The 22,238-nt window shown below is 40.1% G+C and overlaps 1 protein-coding gene across 36 annotated transcripts in view; it reads right to left on the bottom strand.

Moving 5' to 3' along the window:
* The window catches only part of LOC134537089 (heterogeneous nuclear ribonucleoprotein 27C), a 278,967-nt gene extending 267,951 nt beyond the window's left edge, over nt 1-11,016 (bottom strand). For 10 of the 36 annotated variants that reach the window (XM_063377530.1, XM_063377507.1, XM_063377453.1 and 7 more), the window contains exon 1: nt 10,789-10,963. In XM_063377530.1, coding sequence (XP_063233600.1) covers nt 10,789-10,829 — 41 coding nt within the window. In that variant the 5' untranslated portion in view covers nt 10,830-10,963. Of the gene's footprint in view, nt 1-10,788 lie in introns of all 36 variants that reach the window. The other 26 variants (XM_063377364.1, XM_063377381.1, XM_063377372.1 and 23 more) reach the window with 10 other exon arrangements.
* Nucleotides 11,017-22,238: the final 11,222 nt, after the last annotated feature.

Here is a 22,238-nt window from a genome sequence, read left to right as displayed (position 1 = left end):
TACCAAATGACAGATTAAAACAAAAAATTCTAGTAGACAAATTAAAGGCCAGTCTACAATAGTCCAAACCTGTGGGTGGTCCATGTTCTTAACCTAAAGTAAATGACGGCACTTTGTCACACGAAAAATATTCCAGTTTACAATTCCGATATCCGAATTTACAGATTTCTAAAGTAGTCACCAGAGCGCTGTAAATATAGAGCGCCACAATAACTGTTTTTCGATTCTTTATGTTTACTACTTTCATGCTTTGTAAATGTGTACACAGCTAGGTTTTAAATAATTACTTAACTTGTTAAATCTGTGGGAGTTCAATAATATTTCTGGTATGTATACTTGGATATCACAGCTTTTTAAAACGCAAAGAAAAAAACCTGAAAAAACATTTCTCACACACTATACACTTCACACATCCCTAAATTTACCCTGAAAGGTTGGCCTCTTAATTCATACTGGTTTGTGAAAAATAACAGTTTAGTAAAGCTTACATTACAATACCAGTTTTTTCCATATTGCCGCCACCATTAATTGTTCATTCTCAACCGTGTATATCTGTTTAGCACAAATGTAGCCAATTATGGAAAATTAAAAATACGCTAATTCTTCCATTTCAAATATTGAATTTATCCCTGGATCCTGAAAGCATGATCTTGTTTGTTTGATACTGTGGAACATGATGCTTGCTGTTTTAATCAGCATGTCAGTAAATCCTGTACACGGGGAAAAAATTTTTTTTGTCATTTATGATGAAATAAAATCAATAAGTCAAATAAAAATGAATTTTTTTCCAACTTACAATCATAATTCTTTCTTACTTAGCAAATTATATAATATGCAGGACCTGACAACGTACTGAACTAACACAGCAAGCATCAAGTACTACAGAATCAAACCATCAGGATCATGTCTTCAGTACCTATCTACATGAAACACCAGCCATGACAAACACAGAATATACGATAGCTGTCATAAAATAATTCCTTAGAAAGACTGCAAAAAAAATTCAATGTGTTAGCTATTTCGGTAAATATTTACTTGGTTGGTATTTCTGAAAAAAAAATGTTAAAAATCCGAAAATACCTTTATTTTATGCTCTTTAACTTCCTCTTTTCATTAAAAGTGGCGGAGGTAAGAAATTCCAAATACTTTAAGAGATATCAAATTTTTAAATTTCTTCATATGTAGTGGAGCGGTATTTGCGAAAAAAAAATGTTAAAAATCCGAAAATACCTTTATTATATTGTCGCGGGTTGAAATTTTGCAGGGTTGTTGAAATCAAATTTAGGGACTTTACTGACGGGACTCTGGGCTGGCTGCTCTGTTCACTCGTCAGCGCAAGTGGCGTGACCATGTAATTGGGGCACGGGGCCGGCGCGGCGCGCTGCGGGCTTGCAGAATTTTGTTTGTTTGTTTGGCCGCGCGCTGGCGCAGCCACGGGCCGCAGTTACTGGGGCGCGCTGTCGTAACAAGCCGCGCGGTGTGGCCTGCACATTGGGGTAGAGGGGGGGTAGTCTTCCCAGATGTTCTAGTTAGTTGTTTAGTAAATTTGACTTCAATAACGAGCTTTTGTTATGGTAGGCGCGGCAGGGCGCGCGAATTTAAGCGCGAGTGGTGACTCGGGGCTCACTCAGGCGGAGGCTATGCGTCTCACCTGTGGTCACGAGTTGTTAGTTCGTTCGTGATGTAGGAATTCAAGCTTTCGGGCGGAAGCTATGGCCGACGCCAGAGGCCACGAGTCGTTTAATTTAAGTTAGGTCATAATGTAGTCATCTTCAAGCTTTCGGGCGGAGGCAATGGCCCTTGTCACTAGTCGTTTAGTTATAATTTTTAAAATGTAATGTTCGTTCGGATTTTAAGGGCAGGAGAGGCCCCTACGTTAGTTTTAAGTAATCGATCAAGAAAGGCTTTTCGGAAAATGTGAGTATGGACTTATCTTTGTTTTAATTTTAAGTATTAATTATGATTTGAGGTATTCGGAAGGACTAGGGAAGTGTTTAGTGAAGTTCTCTCATTCTCTCTCTTGTAAGGTCGTTCAATCGTTAAGGAAGTAAAGAAGAGTATTGTTTTAAATTTTAATCCCGATGTGTAAATGTTCGTCAAGAATGATGTTGATTATTTGACTTTAAGAATAAAATAATTTTAATTTAGTATTATGTTATTTTGCAAAATCTCCTTAGTTCAGCTCTCACCAGACATCCTGTACGGGATGACGAACCTATGATCCTAGGTACAGTAAAGTATTTTATGAAGTTAAGACTAGTTGATGCCAAGCGAGTTGTTTCTATGTAAAGAGCTACGATTCTCTCCCCCCTCCGAAGGTGCCACGTGACAGAAATGGTGGAGGCGCCGGGTAGGTTCTATTTCTGGAGAGAGAGAGGTAGATTTTTATGTTTATTATTAAGTTAGTTTCAGCTTCTGATAGCAGGTTATTAAGAGTTTACTTGAGGAGAGGATTACGGAATTTTAGTCTATAGTGGAGGAAGTCTTTGAGATTTTTTTTTTGACGTAACAGATGTTTATTTGAGGATACTTGTAAGGATAAAGTTTATAGTGATAAGTTGTTTTAAGTCGTTGAATTTATTGTAGATTTATATCGGGGATTATTACGTGAGGAGAATACGTTATAAGTTAAATGCTTATTAGAGATAATGCAAGTGGTTTAATTTAATTGAAGTTCATTTTAAGATTGTAGGTTAAGAGAATTATAATTTAAAATAAAGTTTTTTGTCGTAAATAGGAATTATTTTCAAGAGAAGTTGGTTTTGTTTTCGTGCGCGTAGGAGACGAGACGTACGAATTAAATCAGTCGAGGGAAGGATAAACGTTAGAAAGGAATTAAAGAGAAAACGAGAGTTTATGTAAAAGAGAGTTATAGAATTTATAGTGATGTTTTGTTTTAATTAGAAAAATGTTGAGAGTTGTTTCAGAACGACACGTCAGTGGACGTGGCAGAGTGAACACGTGACGGGGAGGTGCTGAGACCTAGCGGAGAACGGAGGAACCGCAAGCGAGGGTTGGCGCACCTGATGGAATTCGGTGACGTCACGGGCTCATACGGAGACGTGGACAGGCCGTGACCTTGTTTTGATCAGCTGTACGGTAACTTAGCGATAAGAAAATAGACTATTGGTTAAATAAATTTAAATTTAAGTGTGTTTTAGGAGAAGAGGAACTTTCAGTATGTAAGTAATTTAATTTAAGAAGTGTATGATGTATAGGCTAGAAGTGTTTCGTTGTAAGTTGTTTATGTTTTTGTTAGTTAAATTCTACCTCGGTTTTAAAAATATTTTTTTGGGATTTGTAAACATTATTAAGGAGGTACACTATAAAATCGATAAGCATTGAGAAAACTGGGAAGGCTAGATTTTGTGTGTAGAGGGAATTTACTCCAAAAGAACAGAGAGACAAAATTAATGTTTTCATTAGGGCGAGGGACCCTAAGGTGAGGCGTTGTGTCCCTGGGAAGAAAGGGAATTGTAGCGCAGACCATAGGAGATGGGCTGACTACGGAATTAAGGGTCAGGAGAATCCTGAGAGTTGTGAGTAGTTTGGGGCAGGAGTTCCCCATGGTAGTACCGAAGTGGCTATCCTGTATGGGATAGGGTACCATTTCAATGAAGTTTGTTGGTGGGGTTAGAGCCCCCTGTGTAGTGGGCCTATAGCAGATAGGCACTACAGTGAAATTTTTGGTTATTTTGTGAGGTAAATTCCCTGGAGGTTAAGTAAGATTGGATTCAGTTAGGAAGGAGGGAAATGAGAAACATTGCTGTAGAGAGTTAGTGTACTTGCCTAATGTGAAATTGAATTTTACTAAATTAATTTAGGAGAAAGTTTTGTTCGGTAAATAAATAATAATGGAAGATAGCTAGATAATTAATTAATTTTTTTTGAGTAAGGTGTTTTAAGTAATGAAATAAAATAAGGTGAAGTAATTTGAATAATTGGGGAGGAGTTTCTTTAAGAGTTTAGATAATTGTTTTTGAATTTATTGAGATATTCAGCCAGTGAAGTTTGAGTGTGAGAGATACAGTGAGATTTTAAGGAAATCGGTTGTTTATTAATTAGGACAAATGAGATTTTATGATTAAGAGTCAGTAAGCATAGTTAAAATTTACGACATGATATTTGTTGACAGTTTACAGTTATTAAGGAGAAAACAGAGTAATCTATTTATTTTTATTTTAATGGTTTGAAGATAAGATTATGAATTTTTTTTGGAAGTTTCTTTGGCATGTTGGAATAATTTTTTTTGATTTTTAGAATTTACAGAGAAAATTTAATTGATTTACATTAGTTTGGAAGTATGGAGGTTTAGTGTTCGATTAGCCCTAACTTGATGGTCGGATCCCAAAAGAATGCCGTAAAACCGATAGCCAATTGAGAGGAATGCGGTAGGCGCTTGTGTAGAGAGGGGTTGTGGGAAAACTCCTTGGGACTGATGGCAGATCAGGGGCCCTAAATAGTGTGTGATGCTGTAAAACCAGTGCAGAGAAAGCCTGGTATGCTTAAATTTTTGGGCACAGGTTATGTAAACCTGGGGTTCCATGGGATTTAGTCATGTTAGCTGCTGTGAGACATTAAGATTTCCAGGCTCCATAGTAAATTCAATGTAAATTTTTGTTTTCTTAAAATAATAAATTTGTTTTTAATTTATTTGAGATATTTGATTTGGAACAGTGAATACAGACCCCGAGGAATAAGAGTTGTCATGCTGTGAGAGGAGAAGGTGGTAGGCCTAAAAGGGTACAGGCACCACAGAGGTTATGTGCATTGCATAATTTAAATATAAGGAAACTTGAGAATTTGAAATTTTGTTGTTGGGTTGGACACCCATAAGAAGAGTATAGGCAGAATTTTTATTGTTATGAGATGTCTAATTTAATTGAAAAGAAGAAAGTTTAAAGATGCAAGGTAACATTATTATTGTAATAATTGAAAGAGATTAAGAGGTAGAGAGAAATAGGCAGTTTTTGTTTGTAAGTACTAAAGTTTACATATAGAAATTTAGTAACTAAGAATGAATAATAAGTTAAGTCTAGTGTAAAAGTTTTTTTTAAGTTTGTTAAGTTAAGAGTCACAAGTAAATTTTTTTTTAGAGAGAATGTCTTTGATAGGAAGTATTAGAAACTTATGGGAATTTTAGGGTAACATAAATAATGTAGGTAATGAATAATAAATATATGGTAGGTCTTAAGTTAAGATTAACATTTGAAGCAGAATTTAATTAAGAAGAAGGAAAATAAATAGGCCTAATGAAAAGAACAAAAAAGGATTTTATGGTAAAGCATTTTTTTTTAAGTAATAAACAATGAATAATAATGTTGTTTCAGGGTAATGTGTACTAATAATACAATTTTTTTTTAGGACCAAAGAACAGGAATTATGTAATTTAAATTAACATGTATTTTTGAAACTGTTACAGATTCCTTAAGATGAGCTGAGCAGCAGTCCAGTTTACAAGATGACAAGAGTTCGAGAGACAAGATACAAGATCACTGAAACAAGAGCCAAGACTGAAGATTCAAGAGAAGAGAAAGCTGGCAGCCATGGACTTACAAGTGGAGATTAATAAGGTCATGTAAAGTTTTATTTTTTTTTATGGAAGACAGTAACTGGAGTTTTTTTTTGTTATAAACATTATTTACAGAACTTTTTAGGTTATAGTAATGTAATGGAACTAGTGAGTTGTGGTAGCTGTCAAAAAGAACTAATACCTTAAGTTTAATTTTTAAAGTTAATTTTCTTAATTTACAGAGGGATTAGTAGTTTTTTTTAAAACCTTATTTAGGTTGGAATTTAAATACAATAGCTTATTATAAATGTGTACGAACAGTTCAAGTTCACAGTACTGATAGGTAGGTCAGATGATCTTATTGATTTTGATGATTTGTTGTTTTGAGTTGATTTTTAAGTGTTGTGAATTAGACAATGAAATAGTTCTGAAAACTTAAATTATTTCAAGCTAAGAAATAGTAAATTTAATTGTAACTCGAAGGACACCAGAATTTACTTTTTTTTGAATTAGTAATGTTTGAAAATTTTATACTTTACCAGAAAGGTTATAAACAAACAGATCGGATGGAACAAGGATGCAGTAAATCACAATTTCATTTAGAATTATTGATTTGCTTTTGAGGTTATGAAGGAAAAGTAGCTATAATTTAAAAATTTGAATAAAAATGGTTTTTTTTTATTTGTTTGAAATAGAAAGTTTAAAAGTTAATTAGTCATGATCTAGGTGGGTGATGGGGTGGGAATTGGCCACTCTTTTTCCCTATAACCTCCCTAACATGGCCTTCTATTACAACTAACAGAAATAAAGAAGAAGAAAAATGAAGAATTATTAGTTAGAATGTTTCTTTCATGAAGATACCTGATGAACTTTTACTGTTTGGAAGAATAGAAGCAAGGTTAGTCAGATATTTTTACTCAGAAGAAGAAGAAGATAAAGCAGTTTTATGACTCGACAAGCCAGAGATTGGTGTTTCCCCTCTGCGCTTCTATTGACTACGTTGTTTACTCTCATGGGATAGCTGGTTCGGCACCATGGAGAGAGATTGGTGGGCATTGTGGTTGCCCCCAGAAGAAAAGAAGAGTAGAAGAGGTTATGGGTGGGTCATGTGAACTGACCTTCAACCCAGTTACTTCGTGGGGACTATTTGCTGTATAGAGAAGATCAAGACTCAAGAGTTAGGGAAAATCATGGGAGGTCATGTTTCCCTTCCTTAAGTTTTTCCTATCAAATTATTTGCCTGATTAGATTATGCTAAGGGTGGGATACTTTATGTTAGCAGTTGAATTAATTAATTTTATTTTTTTGTGTGTTTGCATCCTTGCCCATCGATTGCAGTTTAGTAGTTAGTTTTGTATTTGTCAGGCGTGATGGTAATGCCTGTTGATGATGTTTCAGAATTGTAATCTGTTCGTGATGAGGATGGCACAACTCCGAAGCAGATGTGGGGAGAAGTTGTGAGCTGCCCTGGAAGCCAGTCCAGTAGCTGTTGGAGTTGAGTGGTGTTTGCTGATGGCCAGCCCAGGGAGCTACTCTTCTCGACAACACTGACTTCGAGGAGTTGCACCAACCTTCACGAGATAAGAGTTTAATTAATTGAAACACTGTAAGGACACTTAATTTTTTTTTGAAGAACGAAAGAAGTATGGTAATAAACGGAAACCGAAAAAAAAAAAAATAATAATAATTATCAAGAATTTGCACATTGTTTAACGAATACTGAGAAACTAAGAACAGTAATTTAATTTGTAAAGAGAGCTTCACTAACAGAACAATTTTTTTAGAATTGAGAACTCGAGCCTCTGAAGGTTCCTGTGAGAACAAACCAGATAAAAGTTTTACATTTAATTTTATGAATACTTGTTGTTTTAAAATAAATCTTATGCAGAATCTAGATGTATGTTCAGACAGCAAGGAACTAAGAAAATTATTATTTTTGTGAAATGAGGAATTTATATTTATGGTTTAATGGAAAAAGACAATTTGTAATTTTGAGGTAGCTCGATGGGGCTCGAGCTCTGTGAGGGGAGGGTTATGTCGCGGGTTGAAATTTTGCAGGGTTGTTGAAATCAAATTTAGGGACTTTACTGACGGGACTCTGGGCTGGCTGCTCTGTTCACTCGTCAGCACAAGTGGCGTGACCATGTAATTGGGGCACGGGGCCGGCGCGGCGCGCTGCGGGCTTGCAGAATTTTGTTTGTTTGTTTGGCCGCGCGCTGGCGCAGCCACGGGCCGCAGTTACTGGGGCGCGCTGTCGTAACAAGCCGCGCGGTGTGGCCTGCACATTGGGGTAGAGGGGGGGGTAGTCTTCCCAGATGTTCTAGTTAGTTGTTAAGTAAATTTGACTTCAATAACGAGCTTTTGTTATGGTAGGCGCGGCAGGGCGCGCGAATTTAAGCGCAAGTGAGTGGTGACTCGGGGCTCACTCAGGCGGAGGCTATGCGTCTCACCTGTGGTCACGAGTTGTTAGTTCGTTCGTGATGTAGGAATTCAAGCTTTCGGGCGGAAGCTATGGCCGACGCCAGAGGCCACGAGTCGTTTAATTTAAGTTAGGTCATAATGTAGTCATCTTCAAGCTTTCGGGCGGAGGCAATGGCCCTTGTCACTAGTCGTTTAGTTATAATTTTTAAAATGTAATGTTCGTTCGGATTTTAAGGGCAGGAGAGGCCCCTACGTTAGTTTTAAGTAATCGATCAAGAAAGGCTTTTCGGAAAATGTGAGTATGGACTTATCTTTGTTTTAATTTTAAGTATTAATTATGATTTGAGGTATTCGGAAGGACTAGGGAAGTGTTTAGTGAAGTTCTCTCATTCTCTCTCTTGTAAGGTCGTTCAATCGTTAAGGAAGTAAAGAAGAGTATTGTTTTAAATTTTAATCCCGATGTGTAAATGTTCGTCAAGAATGATGTTGATTATTTGACTTTAAGAATAAAATAATTTTAATTTAGTATTATGTTATTTTGCAAAATCTCCTTAGTTCAGCTCTCACCAGACATCCTGTACGGGATGACGAACCTATGATCCTAGGTACAGTAAAGTATTTTATGAAGTTAAGACTAGTTGATGCCAAGCGAGTTGTTTCTATGTAAAGAGCTACGATTCTCTCCCCCCTCCGAAGGTGCCACGTGACAATATGCTCTTCAACTTCCTCTTTTCATTAAAAGCGGCGGAGATTAGAAATTCCAAATACTTTAGGAGATATCAAATTTTTAAATTTCAGCACAAAACCAGCGCATTCCTGTGGCGTGCGTGGACCATTGTTTCTTGTTTACGTACGAGGATCTATTTTTTTTTATTGGATAATGATGTCACGTGATTGTTCGTGATAGGCCAGAATTCAAATGAACTAATACGTGATTATTTAGTTCAATTATTGTTTAAAACTGTGTTTAATTACCGCCTCCAACTTAGGTGAGTTTTTAACGTTTCTAATTTTAAAGTCTTATTTGTTATTTTGATATTGTTGCGCAAGTAATAAGTAACAAAAAAATTTACGTGAGTTGTTACTGTACATCCTTTGTTACGGGTTTGTTAGGTAAGGTCAGTTACATTATAAATAATTTAAAACTAAAGAATAATTAAAATTAATTCACATTATTTTTAATATCACCTTAGTTTGAAAGTATTTATAATGTAACTGACCTGACCTAATTGACCATTTTAGTTTACTGTTCACCCTCTGTCTGGGTTTGTTTGGTCAGGTCAGTTACATTATAAATATTTTAAAACTAAACAGCCATTAAAATTAATTCACAAAATAATTTTTAATGTCCGCTTAGTTTGAAAGTATTAATAATGTAACTGACCTGACCTAATCAACCATTTTATTAATTACGCATTCACGATTCACGTATTCACGAACACACTGCAAAATAACAAAAATGGCGCCGCTCGAATGGTTCCACAGGTCTTGTATTGCAAAATTAAAAAATTCTATATCTCCTTAAGTATTTGGAATTTCTTATCTCCGCAGCTTTTAATGAAAAGAGGAAGTTGAAGAGCATATGATAAAGGAATTTTCGGATTTTTAACATTTTTTTTGCAAATACCGCTCAACTACATATGATGAAATTTAAAAATTCGGTATCTCCTAAAGTATTTGGAATTTCTTACCTCCGCCACTTTTAATGGAAAGAGGAAGCTGAAGAGCATAAAATAAAGGTATTTTCGGATTTTTAACATTTGTTTTCGGAAATACCGCCCAAGTAAATATTTACCGCTATTTCAGTGCACAGAATGTATTCCACACAGAAAATAAATGACGTTAACAATTCTATTCAAATTTTCGCCTCAACACATACTTTAAATGCAATCTAACGAAACAAACATTTTGTAATACAATAACATAATTTAATAATAAAGCATTTAATATATGCATTAAAACTTCTTAATTGTATTAGTCATTATTTAAACGAATTTCATTATACCTACCTACATTGTCTACAGTTCTGAAAAAAAAATTCAAATGTCGACGATTGCGTGAATACCTACATAGGTATTTTAATGTAAGCTGTAAACCAGTAGGAATTAAGAAACCTTCCTTTCAAAGTTAATTCTGGAACGTCTCAAAAATATTCATCGCTGGTAAACAATGATTGGCGGTGGCAGCGCAAAAGAACAGGTATTGTAACGTAGGACATAATTTAATTTTTTCACAAACTGACAGAAATTACGAAACCATTCCTTTGGAGTAAATTTAGGGAAGTGTGTAGTGTGTGAAAAAATCATGTTTTCAGATTTTTTTTCTTAGTTCTAAACAGTTCTAAAAAGCAGCATTATCCGAGTATTCCCATAGTTGTTTATTATGTATGGCAAAAGTAAATGCTAATAAATGTCCGTTAAGTATATTGTATTGTTTATCTTTTGAAATGCAAACCTGCAATTCAAGTATAGTGTTTATGCTACCAAACGGCAGACTGGGGCAAAAAGTCCAAGTTAACCAATGTATTCAGAGCAGAGAGATTCGAACCATCTCCCACACCAAGCATGGCGTCAGAGGGTCACGTGGGCCAATTAATAATAAGTGTCCGTCGGACACAGTTTAGGACCACACATTTCAGTTGTAGACGGGCCTTCATTGTATTAAGGGCCTTAGCCGATTGTTGCTCTGCACACCCCTCTCTAGGTATACGATTATAAATACTTGAAGAATGACTGCATTAAGAGCCCCTTACGGATATGTGTTTAAATTTGCTTTTAAAAAAAAAACTAGTCTGCAACAGCAAAGTTACTGTGACAAATAGAATACTCTTCTCGTGAGACAATAAAATAACTTACCCTTTGTCGTCATTGTCCATGATTTCTTGTTTCACTCGCATAATCGGACTAAATTACACCAACGAAACCGTCCACATCAATTCTCTATTTCATTCACAACATGCAACGTAATGGCTACCGGTTTTCGATCAAAGAGGGCTGACAAAACTACGTACAGGGAAGCCGGCAAACCAAGAGAAATGACGTCATTAGATATGGTTTCCGACATGCTTCCAAAACTATAGTGCCATCAGTAGAATGTAAATATTCATCACAAAGAAAGTCATATAAAAACAATAAATTAACAATAAAAAATGTTTTGATTAATAATAAAATTAACTTTACGAAAAGAAAAATTGAAGTACAATATCAGACATTGTACAATTTTTTCCCCTGCTCTTGAAAAACTGTTCCGTGTCATTATCTACAGAAAAATATAATTTCGTATTACAAACGACCGGATGAAAATGCCTCCTTTCGAAGCCCATCATATTTAATTTTTAATATCACATAGAAAAGTTTTTTTTTTTAATTCAGTCATTCCTTGCTTCCTTTATTCTCCACTACCTCTTTGTTAAAAAAAAATGTTGATGTAGTCGTTTGCCCAGGAGAGGCATAGTGCAAATAGGAGGAAATAAATATATTTTATTTCTGTTCGCATGTTACCACAGCCAATGAGACCATTCTGATATACACACTAATTGTCTTAATATTATCCTTTGAGATCAATGTGGGATGTCACCACCCAATTCATGTTTCGTTTTGAGTAAGAGCACGAATGGTACTTGCACTGACTATGTGTTAAGTAATGAAGTTATTATGTTTTTAACTTAACGAGTAGGTATATCTGTTCTTAGTATTTTATTTGATTTCAAAACCTGTTTCGCTTTATTTCTTCCATAACTTTGATGCTATGACCAGAGTTAGGCTATTCAGTGTCAGTGATCGGCCTTGAAGTACATGCACGAGAGGTTGGCAGGTAAGTGAGGCGGTACTTGCTTAATGTTCTGCGACTCATATTGACGTCCCTCGGCTTCTGGTCCCTACTTCCCTGCTTGCTAGAAATGTCCGTTATGCCCGTACTGCTCTCGTCGGAGAGATGTGGGTCCAGGCCGACGTGGCCGGGACCTGGAAATGCGGGACCTGGAGGGATGGTGAGGTAGTGTGACAGGTAGATCGAAAGGACCACTCGCTGTTAATCGGTTCACGAGCTCTTTTATTGCGTTCAGAGAGCTTGCCGCGGCCTGGCGGATCCGTCGCGGGTTGCGCGTCTCTCCCACGATGACCCGGACTCCCGGTGACCGTCTCGTACGGCCCACTCGTCCCGACGCATACTGGCTTTTATCTACGTAACAAAGTTCCTGATAGTCAACTGTGTTGTAATGGCACGTGACGCGTGCGCGGTCCCTACGTACTGACTCGTAACGTCGGCGATGGTTCGGCAAAGGGTAACTAAGTCCCACACAAAGACACGTGATGCGTGCACGGTTCTTACGTACTGACTCGTAACGTCGGCGAAAGTTCTGCGACGCGTAACGAAGCTTACGCGTCCCGTAATGACCGGCTCGTGACGTAACTTACGTACTCGCAACTCAGGCACCCACTCGCGTGGGCGGCACGACGTAGGCAGCACGGCTGCTGCGAAAGAAGCTCGTCCTACGGCTGAGTCGCCTGACCGTGAGCTAGACACCCGTTTTGCGATCAGCGCGGAGCGGAGCGCACGTCCGCCGCTGCTCGAGTCCTAAGTTCAACTGCTCTCCCCCGCCCGTCCGCGGGCCGTCGCGCGCGGGCTGCGGGGGAGGGGAGGGGAAATCGGCCGGCGTGGGAGAGCGCCACCCCTCGCGACGCGGATGAGCGCCAGGCCGCGCTTACATACAGACACTGCGATACGTTTACAAGAATTACACGATAGTTGCCGATAGTTAATACATACATAACAGTTACACTATTTACACACTTAAACAAAGTCACTGTCATTTGGAAAGAAATATATACACATAGAAATATTTACATATTGACCCTGGCTCACTGGCATGCTAGGGCGCACGCGGGTGCGTCCCTGGCCGATGCACACACTGGGGTTCACTGGGGGGGAAAAGGGAGGACGTTGACGAGGCATAACGGCCTGAAGGAGCCGAGGAGACACTTGGGTCGACGTCAATATGTACCATCGTAAACTCATTAGTGATATCTTCAGCTTATCATCGGTGTGTCATACTCATGGAGTATCAGCCATCAAATTCATATTGTGCTGGGGATCTTTAAGGTTCCACATTGTTATTAGAAATGAACAGAAACAAGGTGTGATTCCGTCTGAATATAATTACGTCAAATTTATTAAAGAAAAATTTATAACAGATATTAAAAAATATAAACATACAATATAAATTAAGTACTTAAACAGATCTCAGGTACATCCAGAAAGAAAAAATATGGGCTAGCCCTAATTGAAATTATAAAAAGGTCTCATTTAAAAAAATACATAACCAATAAAAAAAATACAAAATATGTTTAAACTATCCTAGTATATATTATTAAAGTCCAGAAATTATGTTTATATGATGAACTGCGTCTGACAGCGTAATTTAGGTAAGTTCAAAAAAAGGTTGAAAGGCACGGTAGCACCGGAGGTCGGGGCTTCGTTTCCTGGAGATCACACGGGAACGTGATGCCAGGGTGCCTGTGTGGTGTTGAAGAAGGGAGATGAAAGTGCCAATTCGGCGTCCGGCTCTTGGACCCTGTCTGCGAACAGTCCAAATCAAAACTGATCAGAACTTGTACACAGACAGTATACGGGGCAGAAAATGCCCGGAAAAGTTAAGGGGAGGTTGAGGAAAGTCGCGGATCGTCACTCACCAGACAGGGGAGTTGGCTTCTATTTACCGATGCGTCGCCAGCCAGGAACTGGATCCCGCGAATGCGCGGCTGGGCGCAGATGTTTTCATTTCAAAAGAAATAATTTAAAAGAAAACTAACTATCACACTTTGTACTATGTAGACGGACTAAACTACATAAAGAAGATTATAGGGATAGCATCCCTTATTTAAGCGACTACATAGTCGGTTGCGGCCGGATGGAAGTCTTGCAGTGTCTCGTCGACTCGCCGATAATCAAACGGTCCGTCTGCAGTCGCAGCGCGAAGTGTCTCGCGAAGAACCGCGTCTCGTCATTAAAAGTAACTGTTCTATCAAAAGTGGAGGAGGGGGGGGGGGCTGGGACGTCCGGACAGAAAGGTTCCAAAGTTCCCCGAGTGGGCATCATAAAAAAACTCTGACTGATGTCTCGATGTTGGTAGCACTGGCCGACCTATGCGCTACCTGTTGAGGAGTGTCTGAAATAAAAAAGAATCGACTCGCCCAAGGCGTCTGCTTTATCATGGGAATAAAGGGGCATTCAGGTGCTACACTCTGGCGGCCAAGATAATAAGTTACTGTTTCTGCCGCGAGATGTCGTGGGGTGGTCCATCTTGGCACACACATTTATTATGCCCGTCGCTCTTGGAGACGGTCGCTGTCTGCTGGGGTTTATGACAGGTCATTGGTCTTAGGCGAATTCTTAGAACCGAGAGGGAAGGGGGGTGGACAAAAGCGCAACGATGCTGGGAACTAGCGTCCATGACGTGACTCCAGGGTAGTGAACCTAATACGTATTCGTGACGGTAAAGGCTATGGTCAGCTCGCCTCTGAGAAATGGTAACAGCTCGTCCAGAGCTGTTGTATGCAGTTTTAGTCATGAAGTGAAGTAACGTTACAGGCCTGGGACGTGCCTGTAAGCGAGGGAAATGTTAAACGCTCTGCCAACAAAGTCTTAGATCTGCAAAATATCCTATAGGTCTCTGGGAAAGGTGCTTCAGTCCACTGGCACAAAGTTTAACTAAGGGGAGTACACCAACCTAACAAAGAGTAAATCGCCCTTTAGTAACCAAATTATAAAGAAAAATAAAATTTCCAAAAATAAATTTAAAAATATAGTAAAATTTAAAAAAAAATTGTGTCGAAATACCAAGTTTCTGGCACAATATATTGCTGGTTAAGAAATTTGTAGCATATTTTGATATTCTGCGAGAGCTAATTCATATGTGTGGCCATGCCATAGCTGGGTACTATTCTTGAAGTTGTTGGAATAATTCCTCTAGAGGGATTATCTAGTAGTTCCATTCGGGTAGATAACATAATTGCCTATTCTTAAAACTGCTACTGGAGTGTCGTCATATGGGCTGTCTCATGGTTGAAGAAAACTGATAATGGTGCTTAGTGAGTTCTCAAGGGAGTTCAAGCCACTTGGCTGGATCCAGCAGTGATTTGTTTCTGGTGAAAGAAAGTAACTCCGAATAGGATTTAATTTATTACAACAAGATGTAGCACTTTACATGGTACTACCACAGCACTCAGCTGCTACTAGTGTAGGTTTTTATTTGTGTCGGTTGTTTTCAATGATATTATTCGTATATGTGTAACCTTGCCGTCACCTGCGGTCTCGTGATCGAGACCCGGGGCGGTCCTAGTGGTTTTAGTGGCTCTTAATGAAATCTCCGGCGGGCGCCAGGTTAATTCGAGGATTAACCGAGGTGGTCGTGGGTTTTTGCCCCTGCGTGTTCCACTAGGATCGGCGGCTGTTGATGGTGGGAGGGAGTCCCTGCTTTTAATACACACTGGCCCTAAACAGTGTAGAGGACTGTTTCCTACTTGTTCGGGAGGCGTCTACGAAATAAATAAAACGGTATTTAGGTGCTGGTTTTTAATTCCGCATCTCACAAAGTGTGGATGGGCACAAGTTACACAATTACACTTGACAAATACGCTGACACTACACACACTCGCTCTGAATAATTAATTACGTGTTACGTTGTGGCACTTGCAAATAAGATCCCTACATGGGTTTGAGGGTCGTCGAAGAGTTTGTGTGGGTTAACGGCCACTCCCGTGATGAACTGGAACTAGCTTCGTGCCTGGGATCACCTGTGTGAGTCGCGGGCCCACGAAGGTAATATTAAGAGACAAGTCTTTAAGTTTGTAGTCGGCAAGCGCGTCGCATCTGGAATCTACCGGGGCAATTCAGGCCACCCAGGACGCCTTATAAATAAATGGTAAACTGGTTGACACAACACTGCACTTTATTAAGAACCGTTACATATACTGGTCCAAGTACTGGCCGCATCTGTTGTCTGACCGTCGCGGCACGCGAGTCTCTATGTGTAGACGATGCACGCGACCAGGATAGTTGGCAAAATGGTATGTGCGGACTTATACTGTGACCGTTATCAACATAAAAGATGCTGCGTATAGTCGCGGAGCTGCAATGCTGCAACAGCTTATGCAGAGATTGACGTTATTATGTAAGACAACACGTACAACTGAATGTTTAAAAGTTATTTGCAATCTAACCTGTGGCAAAACATTAAAGTCCCGAAAAGTACGTAGGCCCGGTTAGATGAAAACATACAGGTTACAGTCACTTATTAACAGGGGCGGATCCAGGGCCGGGCTACCCGGGCAATCGCCCAGGGCCCCGCGCCTAGTGGGGCCCCGCGTCTGCCCTCACCCTAGCACCTGTCATTTAAGGTGTTCGAAATTAAGTTGTACACACCTAATGTTTATTAGAACCTCTTTTATATGCATTACCCGCAACATGCAGGGGACGAGTGTCAGATAATCGGGTTAGCAATATGTGGTTCACATTACCTGACACTTGCCAGCCGGCGATGGTGATTAGTGTTTGCTTCAGGTTACAGATATCACAGATACTGCGACAACAAGGCTTTGCTGTGAGTGTCGTTTTCCTCTGATATATCTCTGGGGAAGGGCGAAAAGTACACACAGTTGTACTTTTTTTGTTTTATGTTTATATTACCATTATTATTATTATTATTATATTATCAAAGGAATTGAAAGTATAGGTCGCTATGTATATCTACCCTAAACTTCCTCTCAACCTTCTCAATTTACGTGACTGTAGTCAGCGGCTGATAATTAGCCTTCCCTTCTCTTTTACGATATTCAAAAGTGGAGGGTGTGTGAATGTACGCGTTACAGACCGAGTATTGTTATTTTAGTGTCGCCACATCAGTGGAAATATTAAGTCATGTATCGTGCAGTGCACATTTTGAATCTCTATTCGTTCGTCCTGTTATTTTGTTGTAACTACTTTCAATTATATTTATTAATAGGGCTAGTTATTTTTAATTAGACAGTTTCATAATCAAGGCTGAAATTTTTATTTGTTAGTTTCAGTCAGATTAATTTACAATGACCTCTCGTGATCGTGACTTTGGTAGAAAATATGATTCTGGCAGTTCCAAACGGAAAAAAATTGAAAACAAAATTAAGTTTAATTTTCTAATTTTCCGGGAGAGTGACCGCAAATCCCCCTTTCCCTAGTGGTATTCCATACTCCAGTCTGATAAGGAGCCCCCCCCCCCCTTCCCCACGAGATACAAGGGCCTCGCTGAAATAAATTGTCCAGGGCCCCGCAGAGTCTAGGTCCGCCACTGCTTATTAAGCAGTTATTACTTGGTTAGAATTCACGTTACCAGTTACTGTTATGTACTCAAATAAGTATACTTCTTTATATATAAACCACTTTAATCACACGTTTATAACCATAACGATACATGATGTTTCATTACTCAACATAACAACATCAGTCCATAGATATCATAGATATTTACAGACATCACACTCTACATTAATACACTACAGATATCTCCCCCCTTAAGCGGGGGAATAAGTCAACATCCCGACACACAACTCACAATCTATAACCTTACACTTGCCCATTTACAAATGTTCACACAATAGAGACAAGAGCTGTCCTTACTCCACTAGAGGGGGGTCTTGCCCGCTGTGTATCTCCACTCCCCCCGGAAGCGGAATGCATGGTGTAGGGCCCTCGTCTGACCTTTTACCAGCCCGAACGGTTTGGTTATAATGTATTTTCCACACCATTCCAGAGTCAAGCATTTCAACATACAAAATTCTGTTACCCTGAATCCGCTGCACTCGACCCCTTTTCCACACTATACCCTGTGTTCGGTATTCCCGCACCCATACCTCCTCTCCTACCAGAAACTGTACCTTTCTGCCGGTCGCTCCTATTTCCGACCTGTCCCTTTGCACGAACGGCTGGGGTTTAATGAGATCCAGTCTTGACCTTATCTGTCTACCAAACACCATTTGCGCCGGGCTATTTTGAGTGGTGCAATACGGTGCACATCTATAGGACATGAGGCAACGGCTCACAAGCGTCTCGATTGGGATCTGGTTACTGACCCCATCATTTAAAGCTTTCAGTAGCCCAGCCTTGAAGGTTTTCACTGAATTTTCAGCCGCCCCGTTACTAGCAGGGTGGTACGGCGGGGATGTCAAATGTTCAATCCCGTTCAATGCACAAAATTCCTCAAACTCTTCTGACACAAAATTGGATCCGTTATCAGTTACTATAGTTCTAGGTAGCCCAAACCTAGCAAACGTTACCCTTAATTTCTGCAGACATGATGTAGTTGCCAAAGATTTCATTGGGTAAACCTCCACCCATTTAGAAAACACATCAATGATAACCAAATAGCAAGTTCCCCTAACAGGGCCACAAAAATCTATGTGGACTCGCTCGAAAACTTCCTTACACTCGGGCCACTTTACATCTGCCACCTTCGGTGGCTCAGCCCTAGCTGACATACACACTTCACAAGCCCGCACATAATATTCGAGGTCTGCATTTAAACCAGGCCACCAAAAATATGACCTACACCAGTTCTTAAGTTTAACCATCCCTAGATGGGTTGAGTGCACCTCCTTCAGAAGTCTCTTGCGGCAGGTCTGGGGAACAACAACCCTGTAACCCCACATTACCAAACCTTGCTCCACTGACAACTCATCCTACTTGTGGAAATACGGCTTCAAGGCATCCGGCACCAAGCGCGGCCAGCCCATCTGAATATGCCGGCATACTGCACTCAAAACCTTATCGCTTTTTGTTTCACCCCTTAATGTCTCAGCATCAAGAGCAGTTGCCTGCTCCACAAAATGTAAGTACTCACCCTCTACTGTCAATACCTGCTCAGCCTTACCTGCCACAGGTAAGGGCAGCCTAGAGAGCCCATCTGCAACATTACACATCCCCTTCACATGCCTCAATGTGTAATCGAACCCCGACAAAAACAGGGCCCAACGCTGCAGTCTTCCCGCTGCAAAAGCGGGAATGCCTTTCTGCTCGCAAAAAATAGCCAGTAAGGGCTTATGGTCAGACTCTAGTACAAAATGCTTGCCCATTACGTATTGCGAAAATTTGTATACACCCCAGTATACAGCTAAGGCCTCCTTGTGAATGACAGAATAATTACATTCCGCTGGAGACAAAACCCTGGATGCAAATGCTATCGGCTTCTCCATCCTGTCAGGATAAACATGAGCTAACACAGCTGCTATACCCCTAGCCGATGCATCACATGTCAACTTCAACTGTTGATTTACATCGAAATGTACCAGAACCTGTGGAGAAAGTACTGCTTCCTTTGCCCTTACAAATGCCTTCTCACAAGCCACTCACCACCCAAACACATTACCCTTTTTTAGCAACGCATATAGAGGACACTGCATGCTCGCCAACCCAGGAATAAACTTCTGATAATAATTGACCATGCCCACAAACGCCCTTACCTCCTCCAAGTCCGCAGGGCGTGGCACCTCCGAAAGTGCTTCTACTTTGCTGGGGTCTTTGCGTATGCCCTCTCTATCAATGATATGCCCCAAAAAATGGATCTCCTTTACAAAATACTGCATTTATTCCTATTCAGCTTAAACCCGGCACTTTGTAATTTCTGGAAAACCTGACGCAGGTTCTCCATGTGTTCTGCCTCCGTAGCCCCTGTCACCACAATATCATCTAGGTAAGTGACAGTGCCCTTACATCCCAGCAACACCTTCTCCATAGTTCGTTGAAAATTTGAGCATGCTGGCTTTGACCCGAATGGTAACCTATTGACAACAAATATGCCTTTATGCGTACTCCATGCTAGCAATTTACCTGTTTCTTAAGTCACCCGTAATTGGTTATAAGCATTTGACAAATTAATTTTTGTTAAATATTCACCTCCTTGCAAGGCTACAAATAGTTCCTCCACCTTAGGGATAGGATGCCTCTCCTCCTCTAGGACGTCATTTATAGTTACCTTATAATCAGCACAAACCCGTATTTCACCATCTGGTTTTAACACAGGCACTAGCGGACATAGGCGTGCGCAGGACTTCAGTATTGGTGGTGCCAGATTACACAACAGCCCTGTCATTCACGGACCCCGAGCCTAAACCGAGGGGGGGAGGGGGGGGGGTTCGGGGGTCCTCCCCCGGAAAAATTTTGATTTGAAAGCGCAAAATGGTGCTATTTAAGGTGTTTCCGAACAAAAACATTAAATACACAGATGTAAAAATTTTAACATTTTTATGACAAATTATGACTTTGAACGTTATAATCACCAGGAAAACTACTAAACTATTTACAGTTTTAAGCTTTGTTGAGCCATAAAGTAAATTGCATAAATTGTTTGCACGGAATTCATGCTGGTGGCTTTAAAAAAACCGTACATGTTTTCTGAAGACGCCAAATAAATGCTAGAAAAAACATTCTCAAATATTAAGTTTTAAAATCAACAAATCAAGGGAATTTTTGTAACATACCTTAAATATGTAAAATATTAAAATAATAAAAATACAAAAATAAGAGTGGGCAAAAGTTTTAACTTTTGGAATACAACAAAAATGTTTTGTCGGCGACTGCATATAAGTCATAGAGTAAGCCTATCCTTTTAACTAACTAAACTCTCTCTCTTTTTTTAAATAAACCCTGGCGGACCGCGGCTATTATTCCGTGCGCCTGCCGAGTGGAGTGAACAGTGGACACCGAGCGCGCATTCTATGTAATTCGAGGAGAACTATGAGAAGTATTTACATTTCAGAAGTTTCGTAGCCGCGGCCCGCGTGTACAACACAAGTAATTGCACCTGGCTTGTTTCCGTGTGTATAGTTGGTTCGATTGATAATTGATATACTGATAGTGTTATGAGCACATATCTGTAACTCGACACGATTGGGAAACATATTTTTTTGGAAATAATACGGATTTTTGTAAGTATGTATTATTTCTGCTTGTAAAAAACAAAATAACGTTAACCCTAATGGTGGTGCCAAGGCACCTGTGGCACCTACCGTGCGCACGCCTATGCTAGCGGAGTACCCCAAGCACTGGTATCTACCTTGGTAATAACCCCATCCCTCTCAAGTCTTTCCAACTCTAGATCCACTTTAGCCCGGAATGCAAATGGCACCCTTCTGGGTCTCACAAACTTAGGTCTAACATCTGTCTTAATTCGCAACTCAATCTCTTCATGCAAATAAGTGCCTTGACCCCCATCAAACAAACTTTTGAACTTAGTAACCAATCCCTGAACACTGTCCTTGTTTGCCGCCATATTGTTCACACCTGTCATAATAGGTATTTTCAATGCCTTCATCAAATCCCTACCTAATAACGGTTTGCTGCTCGTTTTTACCACTACCAATCTTATCTACCAACCGTACTAGTTTTCCCAAAGGTCACAGTGACATGCATTTCCCCTTCCGGGTACAAAAGTTCGCCACTATACATACAGTTTTAATTTAACAGAGGTAGGCCGCAAGGGGCACTCGCTCAATAAGTCATTATACATAGACAAGGGTATTACAGAGACTGCCGCACCCGTATCTAGCTCCATTTCAATAGTTGCTGTATTGACCCTCACCACTACCATAATGGGGCTTGTAGCATCAGCCACCACATGGCCGAAAATTTCCTTTACATTCAGGTTCACCAAATTAACAGCTTTAGTGGTACATACCTTGGCTGGGTGCCCTACCTTTAGGCACTTTTTACACTGCATTTGCTTATACTTGCACTTCCAAAAAATTATGATTGGTTTCACCACATGCGTAGCACCGTCGTTCCTCTGTGCTGCGCCTCATGCTCCCGGACTCGGTATGTTGATAAACTTCTCCCTGCTGGTTCCGCTCGTTTCCCCGCTGCAAGGTCCTCGCCGTCTCGACGTGGTGCACTGAACTCTGCAACTGCAGTGCTGCCCCCTCCTTCTTCACCGCAACTGCCAGTAGCTCTGCAACTGTCCTGCTGGGCTCCTCTATGCATTACCGATCCACTACCAACCCCAGCAACATACCAACTACAAAACAGTCTTTCACAAAGTCCTCCAACAACTTGCCAAAGCCACATGACATTGCCGCATTTTTCAATCTAGCATACCATTCCGTCACCTTCTCCCCGTGACATTGATACAAGTTGTGAAAATCTATGCGTTTACGGAAAATGGAAACTGCCGGTGAGAACTGCCGCTTCAAAATCGCCACTAGCTCATCATAGTTCTTTTCCTTAGGCAACAAAGGGTCACACAGATCCCGTAATAACTTATAAGCAGTAGTACCAATAACCG

Source organism: Bacillus rossius, chromosome 1, assembly GCF_032445375.1.
Source record: "Bacillus rossius redtenbacheri isolate Brsri chromosome 1, Brsri_v3, whole genome shotgun sequence".
In the NCBI taxonomy this organism is placed as follows: Eukaryota; Metazoa; Arthropoda; class Insecta; order Phasmatodea; family Bacillidae; genus Bacillus; species Bacillus rossius.
This window is presented reverse-complemented; position numbering and strand designations above follow the sequence as displayed.